The sequence below is a fragment of the Vulpes lagopus genome, chromosome 12, assembly GCF_018345385.1.
Source record: "Vulpes lagopus strain Blue_001 chromosome 12, ASM1834538v1, whole genome shotgun sequence".
Taxonomy (NCBI): Eukaryota; Metazoa; Chordata; class Mammalia; order Carnivora; family Canidae; genus Vulpes; species Vulpes lagopus.
In genome coordinates, this window is record NC_054835.1 from 35785325 (window position 1) to 35798224 (window position 12900).

The following is a 12900-nucleotide window of genomic DNA, read 5'->3' on the forward strand; positions in this document are numbered from 1 at the left end:
ACCCATCCCCTGCTCAGACGGAATGTGTGCCAGGCAGGCCAGCCCTCCAGCTGTCCACAGCATCTGGCTCTCCGCGAAAGAGGAGCCAGAGGGGGTGGGTCAGAGCATCCCCTGGTCCTGCTAATAGTTCAGCCAGGCCAGGTGAGGAGGGTCAGGACCACTGCCCTCCTCTTCCTCCGGTGCCCACAGGGTGCGGGAGGCAGTGGTGTTTTGGAGGCATCCACAGGTAAGAGTTCCCCAGGTTCCAGCAGCCCCGGACCCCCCACTCAGGGGGTCCTGAGCCCCTGGGCCTGCCTGAATTCCAAGCACCTGTCCCAAGGTGGGAAGGGAGAGAGTGGCATGGCCGGGTGGGAGGAGTGTCACAAATCTCTGCTCAGGAGAGGTGGCCCCAGGAGGCACGATGCAGGGGAAAGCTGGAACAGGAGTGTGAGCTTGAGTCATGTGCCCTTTCTGGGTCACTTCATAAGCAAGGTGGCTTCTAAGGCCTCGTCCAGCTCTAATCTGCAGTGAGAGGAGCAAGGGGGCTGTGCTGAGTGCTGGTGGGCAGGGGAGACAAGCTAGGAGTGGCAGGACCACCTTCCCTTCCTGCTATGACTCTCCTAGCTGTGGCTGTGTGGCCAAAAGGGACCCGGGGGGCCTGAGTGCTGCCCCCCCAAGTGAGCAGACCTCAGATGACCTTAGAGAGGGCATTGTGATCTTGGTACCCGGGGCTCAGTGTTCTGCACACTGAGCCTCAAAGGGCCCAGCTGACTCCCAGGCGAGGCGCCACGGGCAGACATCCTTCCCAAGGCCTTCCCATAGGCTGGGGCAGGAGAATGGCTGCTCCCAGGCCTCCTTCTGTCCCCACTTCCCCCCAACCTGGCCTGTTGCCGTACTAGCACATCACCAGACTGAGAAACCAACACTCCGATTCTCTGAAAGGACCCTTCCAGGAGGTTTCCCCAGGAGAAGCAGCTGGAAGTCACAGTGGGGAGAGAACCTCAGAGGTGTCTCTTCATCTTAGGGAGCCAGAGCCAGAGAGGAACACAGAGGTCATGTGAGTGGTCCTCAGAGTGTGGTCCCTGGGCCAGGAGCATCAGTATCCACCATGGGTCCTTGTCAGAAGGGCAAATCCTTGCACCTCACCCCAGCCCTACTGAATTAGAAACTGGGGCCCAGAAATGCATGTGTTAAACGATGCTCCCAGTGATTCAGATGCCCACTCACATTGGAGAAGCTCTGGGTGGGGCAAGCTCCTCAGTTTACAAAGAAGCAGAAAGAGACCCAGAGAAGAGAATGGACTTATCTGAGCCCACGGAGCAAAATACTGATGGCGAGAGCAAGGTTCCCCCACCCCGGGCCCACCCAGATAATAGCCTAGGGAAGCCAAGAAATACAATGGCCCATCCCACCTACTAGCTCTTCCTCCCCACGCTGCTTTGCAGCCGCTGCCCCCCTACATCCAGGAGCATGCCAAGCAATGTCTGCCCAGACTTCCCGAAGGCTCCAGAAAGGGGGCTGGAGCCCCAAAGCTGTCAGTGAGTGGCAGCTCTAGCAGCCACTGACCAGACCACAGCTCTGGTCTCCAGGAGATGTCCTGCTGCCATCTGAGCAAGGCTGGCTGGACATGGGGCACCCAGGGCCCTTCCCTGCCCCAGACAATTCGGAATCCAATGCCTTGGGAAAGCTTTATTCCCGGTTCCAGAACAAGACTCTGCACACAGAAGTCGACAATCAGGTGATGTCACACCCCGCCCACCCCTCCCCCACCCACAGACAGACACCATGGAACAGGTCCAGCACGCCCTTGACCATCTGGCGGCCCCCAGCCCCATGGGCCAAGAGGGGAGCTGCTGGCTCTACCCAGGTGAGCCCCAGGCAGACAGGCAAGGCTCACCCACTGGACAAGGACACTCCTAGAGGAGCCAGCAGGGGATGGCATAGCAGAGGGACACGGCGCAAGGGTGGACTTCCATCTGTGGCCTTGGTGTTGGGAGACCCACAATCACCCTCTGTCTCAGCTTAAGGATGGGTGTCCCATCAGCACAAGGGTGAGCAGGGTGTGGGGTGGGCAGCAATGGCAGGAGAGGGAATCTTGGAAAGGTATGGCCTGGCTGGGAACAGATGGTCTATTTGTCAAGACATCAAGAAGACTTCAAGGGTCACCACTTCAGCCTCAAGCCAAGCTCAGTCCATAGTCTAGGTCAAGGGCTTACGGGGGGCCACCTCAGGGAGGCCCTCCCCCTACCTAGAGCTGGTGCCCAGGCAGCCCCATCTCTGCCATCCTTTGTTGCCTACTTGGTGTCCACGTTGGTGAAACGCCCCTCTCTTTGTTGCTGTTCTTCCTCAGGATGGCAAAGAGGGAGCCAAGGCTTTAGGCTCCTCTCCATCACTTTATTGGGGCCACACTGGTCTGACTTCCCCAGGGACCTCCTGGACCCAACATCTTCCCGTTGCTTGGTGGGGAAGCCCCGTGGGGCTGCCCAGAGAACCCACTCCTCCTCCAGTGCTCTTGTGTCCCAGTCGCTCCACCACCTCAGGCTGGGGCCAACACTCAGGACCCCTTCCCCACCACCACCTGCGACTTGGCCCTGGCCCCACTTGGCATCTCCTCCTCTCCACCCACCCTCCCTGCCTGAGGTCCCCCCGGTCCCTTCCCTGCCCAGTGTCCAGCCAGATGGCCTCCTCCGTTGGGCAGGCCTGTCCTTCCAGCCCCAGCCTGGCCTCTGCAGCCCGCCCAGGGTCACCCGGAGGGGTAGTAGGGAGTATCGCTGTGGTAGTTGTAATCTGGGCACACCTTCTGGACCAGCCTATAGTCTGTACTGTAGAAGGCGATGTAGACGCAGACGACTTTGAAGGGCTGGGAGCAGCTCCAGGTGGCGGAGCTCTGAGCGTGGTCTCGGGAGCAGGTCTTGGCTGGGTCGTGGGTGCAGAGCGAGGTCCGGCGGCCCCTTTCCACCTTCTCCCACTCCATCCGGCAGTTGAAGATTTTGGAGGCCTTGGCTTCGATGAAGATCTGCTGCTCCTGGTGGAACTCTACAGCTTTACTGGGGGGCACGAGGCTGATGGAGATATTGCCCTGGCCTGTGGCGTTGTGTCGGAAGTGGACGCTGAAGGTCCCGTTGCCGTGGTCCACAATCTTCCCTGTGACGAGCAGGTTCAGAGCCACCGTCTTGATGTTGGAGTAGAAGTCACCCCAGCCAAAGATTTTCTTCACCTTGGCCGAAGGTGGGGGGCTGAGGTTTGGGCGATTGGGAGGCTGCCCAAGGACCCCCCATGCCTCCCCAGGCGGAGCCAACAGCCCTAGGAGGGTGGAGTTGGCCATGGGGCGGGCCTTAGGTGAGATGTGGCCCCGCTTCCGAGGCATCCGGGGCCGGGGCTGGCTCTCGTGGTCGTCGCGCTCAGGGTCCTCTGAGCCGGGAGGGCCATCATCCTGGCCATAGATGACCTGTGAGGGGAGTTGGGAGGAGAGTGAGAGCCCTGTCCCTGAGGACCCAGGAGTTCTGGTCGCTGTTTCCTACCAACAGCCTGACCCTTCTACCGATCTGAGGCTGACGGATCCCTGCACATCACCCACTTACGCTAGGGGCTGGGTGTGTACACTCTGGCTTGTGTCATGGTCCCATCTTGCCTTGTGACATTCAGGTCGCCTCCATCTCCTCCCCGCCACTGTCCTGCCTCTGGCCACTACTCCAAGTCTGGAAAGATGGTCGAGAATGCTCTCCCGTGGGCCATGGCACCAGAGAAACACAGCCCCTGCTCCTGGGGAGTCTCCAGTCTGATGGGGGAGGCCCAGCTTCCGATCTTGGGAATGGTCCTCAGCTGATGTCAGAAGCATAGCCCTGTGCTGACGCAGGAGAGGTTATAAGGTCACGATTTCACAGAGGAAATTCCCTGCCTCTGAGAAATTCACAACGCGATGGGGAGGCATAGTTACTGCCCTCAGGGAGCCCTGAGTGGAATCGGAGAGCCCCACCCCTGTGCTGGGAGAGCCCCGGTGGACAGGAGAAGGGCAGCCCCTGCTTTTTGGGACTCCCTAGTCTGTGGGATGAGACATCGCCCCCCTTATCCTAGGATATTTCATCCCCTGAGGTTAAGAGAATTAATAGAACCCAGTGACATTTTCTCCCATGTGCAAATGCAGCTTAGGTTTTGGCAGAAGGGATAAGGAGCCCAGGAGTGAATTCCACACCCAGGATGGCCAAGATATGGAAGGTCAAAATCTCTGAGGATCACCGATGATGACATGCCCCGACACCGTTGCTCCAAGAGGCAGGAGTTCTTAATTTGCCCGTTCTACAGATGAGGCCACCAGGACTCAAAGGTTACATCCCTAGAAGGCTAAGTCACAGAGGGTCAGCCCTCCGATTCACCCCTCACTTCTGGCCTCATGGACCACATAGGTTCGTTTATGGAGGTTCTGTCCAAGCTCCATCCCCACCTGGAATCTTCTGCCAAACTGCCAAGGCTTGGCCAGCATCTGCTGGATCAGCCATGGCAACAGGCAACACCTGGGAAGGCCTCCTGAAGGAGCTATGGGGAGGGCCAGCAGGACAGCGTGACCCAGCTCAGACACGGGACAGCTCAGGAGGACATCAGGGAGTAGACAAGGTTTCCTGAGGGCAGCCGCCTGGTGTGTGCTTACTCAGCTTCTAAAGAGAGTACTCCCCCCTATGTGTCTGCGTTAGAGCACCAGGGGCACCAGCTCACAGCTGGGCAGCCTGTAGGTTTGCTGGTGACCCCTGGGGTGAGGATAGGGGGATGCCTGAGTGCTGGGCTCTGGAGGGCTCTGGGGCCCCCGGGGCCTTCATGCCCCCCACCCCGGCCCTGTCTATGCCTTTAGACATGTGCTAGGTGGCCCTGCCTGCTAGGCCCAGGGGTAGGGTAGAGAGGGGCAGCCAGGAGAGGGGGTTCCAGGGGGACTGGGACCTGGGGCTGCAGACCCTTGTTTACTTGGCCACGGGGGTCGCAGCTGAATGGCTGGAGGGTGGGGAGTGGGACAGCAGGTGTGGATACGAGAAGGGAAGGGTGCTTCCACTGTGGCAAAGGGGAGGTGGCACAGAGCGGGTGGTTATTGTTTTGAGGAAACGGGCAGGTCCAGATGTGGGGCCGAGGCTTCTGTACGGCAGGACTGGGGGCGGGGCGGTCGGAGGGGAGTGAAGCCCGCGGCGGGGGGCCGGGGTGGGAGTCCCGGGCGTCCCGGGCGGCAGGACGCGGCGAGCGAGCGCACGGGGAGCGGGCTCTGGGCGCTCCGCTCAGCTGCCGCGGGCGCCCGGGGCGGGAGCCGCCTGCCCAGGTCCTGTGGGGCTCGGGCTGCGCGCAGCCGGGAGAGGAGAGGAAAACAACAGGCGGGGAGGGAGGGAGCGGGAGGGAAGGCGCGAGCGGGGGCCGCGGGGCCGCCCCCTGCCTGGACAGGCTCCGCGCGCCGAGGGACCCAGGTCCCGGGCCCTCGGGGTCCCCGCGGTCGGGGAAGAGCCCGCGGCCCCAGACCCGGCAGGTGGTCGGCCCCGCCACCCACCCCACTCCCCTTCCGCGCGTCCCGGGGCACCGGGACCCGGTCGGGTAACCCTGGGCGCCCCGCGGCCGGCCTTTTCCCTCGTGCTGGTCGCACCTCCCGCCGCCGGCGGCCGAGTGGGTGGGCCAGCCGAGCACCCTCTCCCCGCCCCTATTAACCCTTGCGGTCCGGTCTCGCTCCTCGGACCCGCCCTCTCCCCCAGCCTCCGGGCTTCCCCTCCATCCCCGGGATGTCGGGGGCAGGGAGAAAGTTTCCGGGCTCTCCCCCGTCCTCCGGGCCCCCGCCCCTCGGCGCAGCTCCCCGCGGGCCACTCACCAGATAGAGGCTGCCCTGCACTAGGAACACGAAGCAGCAGCGAGTCAGTTGCATCTTCCTCCTTTGCTGTCGGGCCCCTTTCTCTCCTCTTTTCCTGCCGGGCTCCCAGGCCCCTGCCTCGCCCCTGCTGCTTCAGGCGCGCCGTCCCATGCTCCGGTCCCCCGCTGCTCGCGGCCCTCCCCTCCGCCGGTCGCCCGGGACCGACCCCGCCCCCTCCGGGCCAGCTGTGCAGCCGCCGCCCCCCTCCCTGGGCCCAGCTGCGCGCGGCGCGGCCCCCTCTCGAGGTCCCAGATGTGCGCCCCGAGCGCCTCGAAGGGCCCCAGCCGCGCGCTGCCTCTGCCGCTCCAGATCTGCGCTCGGCGCCCCCCTCGGTCCAGCGGCGCTGCTCTCGCCCAGATGTGCTGGGGACCCGCGCGCGCGCCCGTCCCTGGCGCTAATTCCCCAGACCAGACGTCCCCTCCCGCCCCGTCGCGGCGCGCCCCCTGGCGGACGCCCCCGGCCGCGCCGAGCCCCGCCGCCCGCTCCCCGCGCAGCACCCCGCCAGACTGGAGCGCTCCTGGCGCCCAGGCGGCTCCCGCTTCCTCGTCCCTCCCACCGGCGGCGGCGGCGGCGGCAGGTACGGTGAGCCCAGCCGGTACCTCCGGAGTTAACTCCTCCCCTGCCGGCCTGCAGCCGGGGGACCTAGGACGAAGGGGGCAGGACGCGGGGGCGGGGGACGTGTTGGCGAGGCGGCGAGAGGATGGTGGCCCTGGGATAGGGACCCTACCCTTTGCATCCCCCTGGCAAGGCGCCTGTTCCTCCGCAGCGGGCATTGGGAACCTGCTGCCCTACCCTGCACCCCAGGAGACCTGGACTTGGGAAAGGTCATTTTTTCCAAACCCATTCCAACAGCCAAAAAAGCACGTCAATAACGAGTAGCCTATCCCCACAGCTGAAAGTCACTCTCTCTGCAAGACTCGCTTTTGTGCTGAGGGAAGTTCTTCTAGATGTCTAGCTTGTGCTCCCTTGCTATAATGTCAGTTTCTTTCTCTTCTACTTTACTCGGAGGGGCTACGATAACCAGCCCCCACCACTCTGTCCATTCACTATGATGGGAAACTTTTGGCCAGAGCCCTGGATGAAAAGGTCACTCGGGGCCAGGCTGAATTCTGGGGCTGGGGTGAGAAGCTGAGGACTAGGCAGGTAAGGTCTCCCTGAAAGCTGTGTCTGTGCTTTTCACTACATACCCTCCCTGGGACCCAGGGACTGACCAGGCTGGGACATGGTGCTCCTATCCCAAGGGGTCCTTTGTAATCTCTGACCTCTGCAAACCTCCAGGGCCAGGAGGAAGAGCAGGGCCCTGATGCGAAATCCCCAAAGGCCGGGGGGCAGGGGGGCGGGGTAGAGGGGTCCTGTCCTCCATCATCCCACTCATATCTGTGTTTCCTTGCTGGAATTCCAGGACCCTCTTAGTCCTTAGAAAAAGCAAAGGTCAAGTCCTAGCACCCCTGGAGGCTGTGAGAGTGAGGAGATACCCCAGCAGTTGGAGCAGCCCCAGCCTGGGCCAGGCCCAGGGAGCACGCTGGGTGGGCACTCTGCTCTGTGGCCCTCCAGGCCCGGCTTGGTCTCTGGCTGCAGCCCCCAGCACGCACCCAGCCTCCTCCCCCACCATCTGCCAGGCGGGTGCGCGGGGAATGCAGATGAATCTTAATATCAGCCTGGGCCAAGTGCGATGAGGGAGACAGATTCTGCAGAACCCAGACAGCATCGCAGAGCCCCCTTCATTCTTCAGGCGCCCTGGGCAGCACCAGGAGGCAGCACCCTTCCCTGGTGGGGTGGGGGGTGGTCTGTGCATGTCTCTCAAAGACCCCCAAAGACAGGGGAAGAAGGAACAGATAAATCCTTGTCTGGCCTCTGAGCCTCTGGTCAGGCTGGGAGGGAGAAGCTGTCGGCCTGAGCGTGGGCAGCTGGTTCCGGTGCTCAGCTAGGCAGAGGCGGAGCCGGGCCCACTCCCTGTCCATCCCCAGAAGGTCCTATACCCGGGAGGATGAGCACAGGTTTTCAGGCCAGACAATCCTGGATTCCACTCCAGGCCTGGCTGTGTGACCTTGGGCAGGTTGCTTTGGTTCTCTGATGCCAGTATCCTGATCTGTTGTTGCAAGAACTAAAAGAGACAAAATGTGCAAACAAAGCTCAGGTACAGTGGCTGGCGGGCAGTCGTGGGAGTGCAATAAAGGGAAGTTCTCGCTTTTCTACTTCCCACACATTTGCTCTGGCTGCGCCTCCTGCCAGGCTTGCCCTCCCTGCCCTCTCGGCCATTTCTGGCGCTCACTTCCTTCGAGCGCCCCCTCTGCATTCACCTGACAAGCACTAGCTGAGCCTGGCTTCAGTGCCAGGTGGCAGGCAGGGTCTGGGATACAGAGATGAATGGGACGCCGTCCCTGCCCTCCAGGATCTCACTGGCTAGCGAGCAACCGAGATGGAAATCGATGATTATAATTCAGTGTGGTGAGCAGAATAACGGATCCCTGTAACAGGCATTATGGATGCACCAAGTCTGGTGCGGGCAGGGTCCAGGAGGGTCAGGGGTGGCCTCCTGGAGGAGGTGGTGCTGAGGTTGTGAGGAAGAGTCAGCCAAGCAAGGGCCATTCCTGGCAGAGGGCACTGACTGGTCAGAGGCAGGAGGTTGGAAGCAGAAGCTGTGCGTTGTTACTGAGGTGTGGAGGGGAGGAGAAGAGGCTGGAGCGGGAGGCTCTCAGTGTGTCGGGTCACGGGTTAGGACTTTGGAAGGGTTTTCAGGGGGCTGGTGATTATAGTCGGATTGCATTTTGGAAAGCTCCTCTCTCTTCACCGGAGAGAGGAGAGACTAGAGGGAGAGAAAGGGAAGGAAGGGGAAAGAACCAGTTAGGGGATTAAGGCAAAGGTCTGAGGACAGAGAGGACTGCAGAGGACATCTTTAGGAGGCAAAATAATCTGGATGTGGTTGTTGCTGAGACGAGAGAGGAAGGGAGAAAGGGAGTCGAGTATGATACCCAAGTTTCTGGCATGGGCAGGAAGGCAGGATGCTTGCTGAGGTGAGCTGAAAGGGTGAGGGGGTCAGCTTTGGTCATCTCAAGTCTGGGTGCTGCTGGTCACCCAAGGGCCAAATGAAGTCTAACCTGGGGTGCAGGAGGGGCGGATATACAAGAGGCACAAGGGGCTTGGATGGGAGCCTCGGGCACCCTGTCATTTAAGGGATGGGCAGAGGGAAGAACAGCCCCTAAAGGACCCCAGCAAGGACCTGACGGCCAGGGGCAAGAAAGGCAGGCTGACTGGTCTCGGAAGTGGCGGCAGCGCTGGGGTTCTCACAGTTGAGTGTGCCAAGCAGAGTGAGGGTTCTTGCAACACCTGCAGATCCTAGGATCCTACCCCAGGGAGCCTTTCAGAAGCTGGGAGCCCACTACCATGTATTTTTATAAGCCCCGACCCAGTCCCAGGTGATGCCAGTGGAGGTTACCTCTGGACTCTGATGAGCTCTGGTGGGTGGGGAGGTCCGGAAAGAGGGGATGTGCAGCAGCGGCTCAAAGGAACAGGGCGGCCTGGCAAGGGAGAGACAGAAAAGTGACCGCTGGTTTTGGCTGAGATTCCTCTGGTAACTGTACCCCACCTTGGTGCCTCTAACTGCTCCCAGGATGGGAAGGGAGACCACAGACCCCAAATACTGTGAACTCTGTGCACAGCTTGCAGGACATAGGCCCCACTCCTGCACATCTGCCATTCAGGCTAACCTTTCCTTGTCGTCATCGTCCCCAAGGCTCCCCTCCTCCATGCCCAGCAGAGGGCAGCTGCTCAGTGCAGGGGCAGAACCCAATGCACGAGGCCTGCCCCTCAGCCTCCACCCTCCCCCGCGCCTCCCCCTCCCCGTGCACGCTGGCTGCTGGCCGCAGTAGGCATTTGCTTAGCACCTCCTCTTCCACCTGCTTCTGTCTCCCCCGGGGAAGGAGCCTGTCTGCCTTCTTCTCCTCCTCCGTCCCCCCACCCAGTGCTGCAGGAAAGCCAACGGCACAGGAGGTGCCTGACCAGTGCTTATTGAATGGATGGGAAATGGGGTTCCTGATGCTTTGAAAGGCAAAGAGTGGATGCTCCTGAGCCAGCTGGAGCCAAGAAGTCTGGGGGTGGGGCAGGGCGGATCATCACATCGCAGCAGATCATGATTGTTAACAATCTCTCATGTTTACCTGGCAGTTTGCGAGTTTAAAATGTCATGATGGAGTGCTATGTACAGGGGACAGGGGAGCCCAGAGAGAAATCCTAATTCAAATGAGGAGGCTGAGGACTCAGCAAAGAAATCGGTCCTGTGATAAGAGGATCAGCCCAGGTGGGAGGGGAAGGAAGGAACCTTCCCGGAAGGGGAAGCAACTGCAAAGGCCAGAGATGAGAGCAATGGGATTGGGGTTCTGAGAAGCTTAGATGAAAGGATGATTTGTTCCACAAATAGTCATTGGGCCTCGACTTTTATGTCGGGCCCTGGGCTGGGTGTAGGGGTACAGCTGTGATCGGCAGTCCTTATGCACAGGCTCTGACAGTGACAGAGATGAACCAGCCAAGCCCACAAACACACAAGCTCTAGAAGATGGTGGCAAGTGGTGTGAGGGCAGGACAGCAAGTTCTCAGTGAGAGGGAAGCTAAAGAGGACCAGGGAAAACTGTGAGATGTGACATTGCAGCTGAGACCTAATGGCCAGGAGGCCTGGGCCACCACACAGCCTGGAGGGGGGGGGGTCTTCTACGTGGAGGGAACAGTACCTGCGAGGACCCCGGGACTTGGAAGAGTCCAGCACTTTGAAGTGTGGCCCAGGAGGGGAGAATGAGACTGGGAACCAGGCTAGCAGGCGGGGCTGGATGGCCTGGTGCTTCGTGGGTCCAGTTAAAGGTTTCGGGTTTCATCCTGCGATTCAGGTGGTTTGGGTTTATTACAAGTTTTAAACATGGGTCAAATCTGCACTCAGAACAATCACTAGAAAGACCACTCTGACAGCCATGTGGAGGGTTGATTTGAGAGAGGGTAAAATGAAGCTGGGAGGTGAGGATGGGCCGATTTGTGGCAGACAAGGGGATGGGAAGGATGGAATGGCCTTGAAAGATATTTAAGGGGGAATCCCTGGGTGGTTCAGTGGTTTGGCACCTGCCTTGGTCCCAGGGCGTGATCCTGGAGTCCCGGGGTTGGGCCCACATCCGGCTCCCTGCATGGAGCCTGCTTCTCCTTCTGCCTGTGTCTCTGCCTCTCTCTTTCTGTGTCTTTCATGAATAAATAAATAAAATCTAAAAGAAAGAAAGATGTTTAAGGGATGCAACAGAGAGATCGACTCCAGGACATGAGGCTGAGGCGTCAAAGATAACCTCTGGCTTTCTGGTCCAGAGAACAAGGCTAAGAGCAGGTTTGCTCAGGGAGATGCAGCGCCTGCCCTCGACAGGTGGAGTATCAAGTGCTACAGGGTGCTCAGGTGCAGTGAACAGCTGGGGGCCAAGTGCAGGGCCCACTAGAGGGATGAGACTGGGAGCTGTGGGAGCTTGGAGGATCTTCAGAGATGAGGTTGTAAGGAGCTTGCACAGAACAGAGCATAGCAGGGGTGCAAAATGGGGCTGCCACGGCCAGTCGTGGAGGCAGGAGTGAGGAAAGAGAGGGGGCACCAGGACAGGGGAGGGGCAAGGGAGCAGAGGAAGCAGGTGGGAGACCCGTGGCCCTGAGGGCCCCGAGGGAAGCTGCCCCCTCACATCTCAAGCCTGCGAGGCTGAGGTTTTGAGAGGTCATGTGGTCTATGCCCCTGCCTCTGGCAGGATTGCACCAGCCAAGAAGGACCTTGGGTGTCAGGGTTCACGTATGCGCTCTCCTCGAGTGGAGAAGGCGAGCACATGCGGTCCAGCAGGCCCGGACCAGGGGGCATCTCTGAGATCTGCTGTCTGGGTGATCTCGGGTGAACCTCTCCTCCTCTTCAGGCCTCAGCCTCCTGGATTAGGGGAATCCTAGTGCCCATTTCATGAGGTGAGGACTGATGAGTGTATCTGGCTCTCCCCTGGGAACAGAGTACCCCCCCCCCATCTTTCGTGGGAATTGAGCTAGTGGAGAATGCTTTGTAAACAGAGAAGCACTGAACAAAAGGAGTCTGGCCACGCTCCCTGCTGCTGCATCTCTGTATCTTCAAAGGTGAGGAGCAAAGGGGAGAAAACAAGGCCGGAGCTGCGCTGCTGAACTGCAGGACACCTGGCAAGGAGCCGACACCTGGCACCGGGTCACCTGTCCGCCACCTGTCGGCTGGACCCGGGTCGCTGTGGTCAACACCGACTCCCCGCAGGGGGCGGTGGAGAGATTGCGCGGGCGTGTCGTGTCGGAGGCGAGTGGGGTCAGCGCGCCACCTGGTGGGCACTTGGGGAGCCTCGGGAAGGCGAGGACCTGCGCCCGCAGCGCCCCCGGGCCCCCTCGCCCGCCTGAGCGCCGACCTCCCCCCCCTCCCCTCTCGCCCCGCGCCCCGCGGGCAGGCGCTTCCGAAAGACCCTTTAAAACAAGCGTGTGCCCCCCCAGTGGCGTCGTTGCGCGCCCCAGTTCCGCAGCCGGATGGCCCGGGGACCGCTATAGCTGGGCAAACGACTTCACCTGTCTGTGCTCCAGTTCCCTCGTGGGGACGATAACAGTGTCCACGTACGCGGTTGTTGAGAACAGCGTCGGGCACATAGTAAGCGCTCAATAAATGCTGGCTGTCGTTACATTCCCATTCAGTTACTGTTCAGCCACGGATTTTCAAATCCCGGGAGCTGGGGTGCGGCGCGGGGGGGGGGGGGCAGCTCCATGGTGGAAGTAGCCTCAGCTGCCAGGGGGACAGGGGCTTCCTATGACTTGGTGCCCGGAAATGAGCACCTCAGGTTTTTTATTTCTGCAACGGGTCAATATAACATCTGTAGTGAGAAGTTCCCGCCTCCTTTTCACGGGTGGGCGGAGAGGCAGGGCACCCCAGGATCCGCACGGTCTCCCGCACCCCTGGTCCTCGGGTTTGCCTCCTGAGTTCTGGCCACACCCGCCCGAATATACGGGTGCGCGGCCCTCTGGACACCCCCCCCCCGCCCTAGACACTGGGCCGG

The 12900-nt window shown here is 60.8% G+C and overlaps 1 protein-coding gene across 1 annotated transcript; it reads right to left on the reverse strand.

Moving 5' to 3' along the window:
* Positions 1-1725: 1725 nt before the first annotated feature.
* Positions 1726-6322, reverse strand: NXPH3 (neurexophilin 3). Its single transcript, XM_041724094.1, has 2 exons — positions 5810-6322; positions 1726-3427 (listed from the first exon to the last, which is right to left on the reverse strand). Exons 1-2 carry the CDS (start codon positions 5861-5863, stop codon positions 2723-2725), a joined length of 759 nt encoding a protein of 252 aa, XP_041580028.1. The 5' UTR covers positions 5864-6322; the 3' UTR covers positions 1726-2722.
* Between the last annotated feature and the right edge of the window lie 6578 nt (positions 6323-12900).

Coding starts and splice junctions, on each gene's coding strand:
- NXPH3 (XM_041724094.1), bottom strand. CDS start 5,863: ATGCAACTGACTCGCTGCTGCTTCGTGTTCCTAGTGCAGGGCAGCCTC. Junction 3,428..5,809: donor TGCAGGGCAGCCTCTATCTG/GTGAGTGGCCCG, acceptor CTCCCCTCACAG/GTCATCTATGGCCAGGATGA.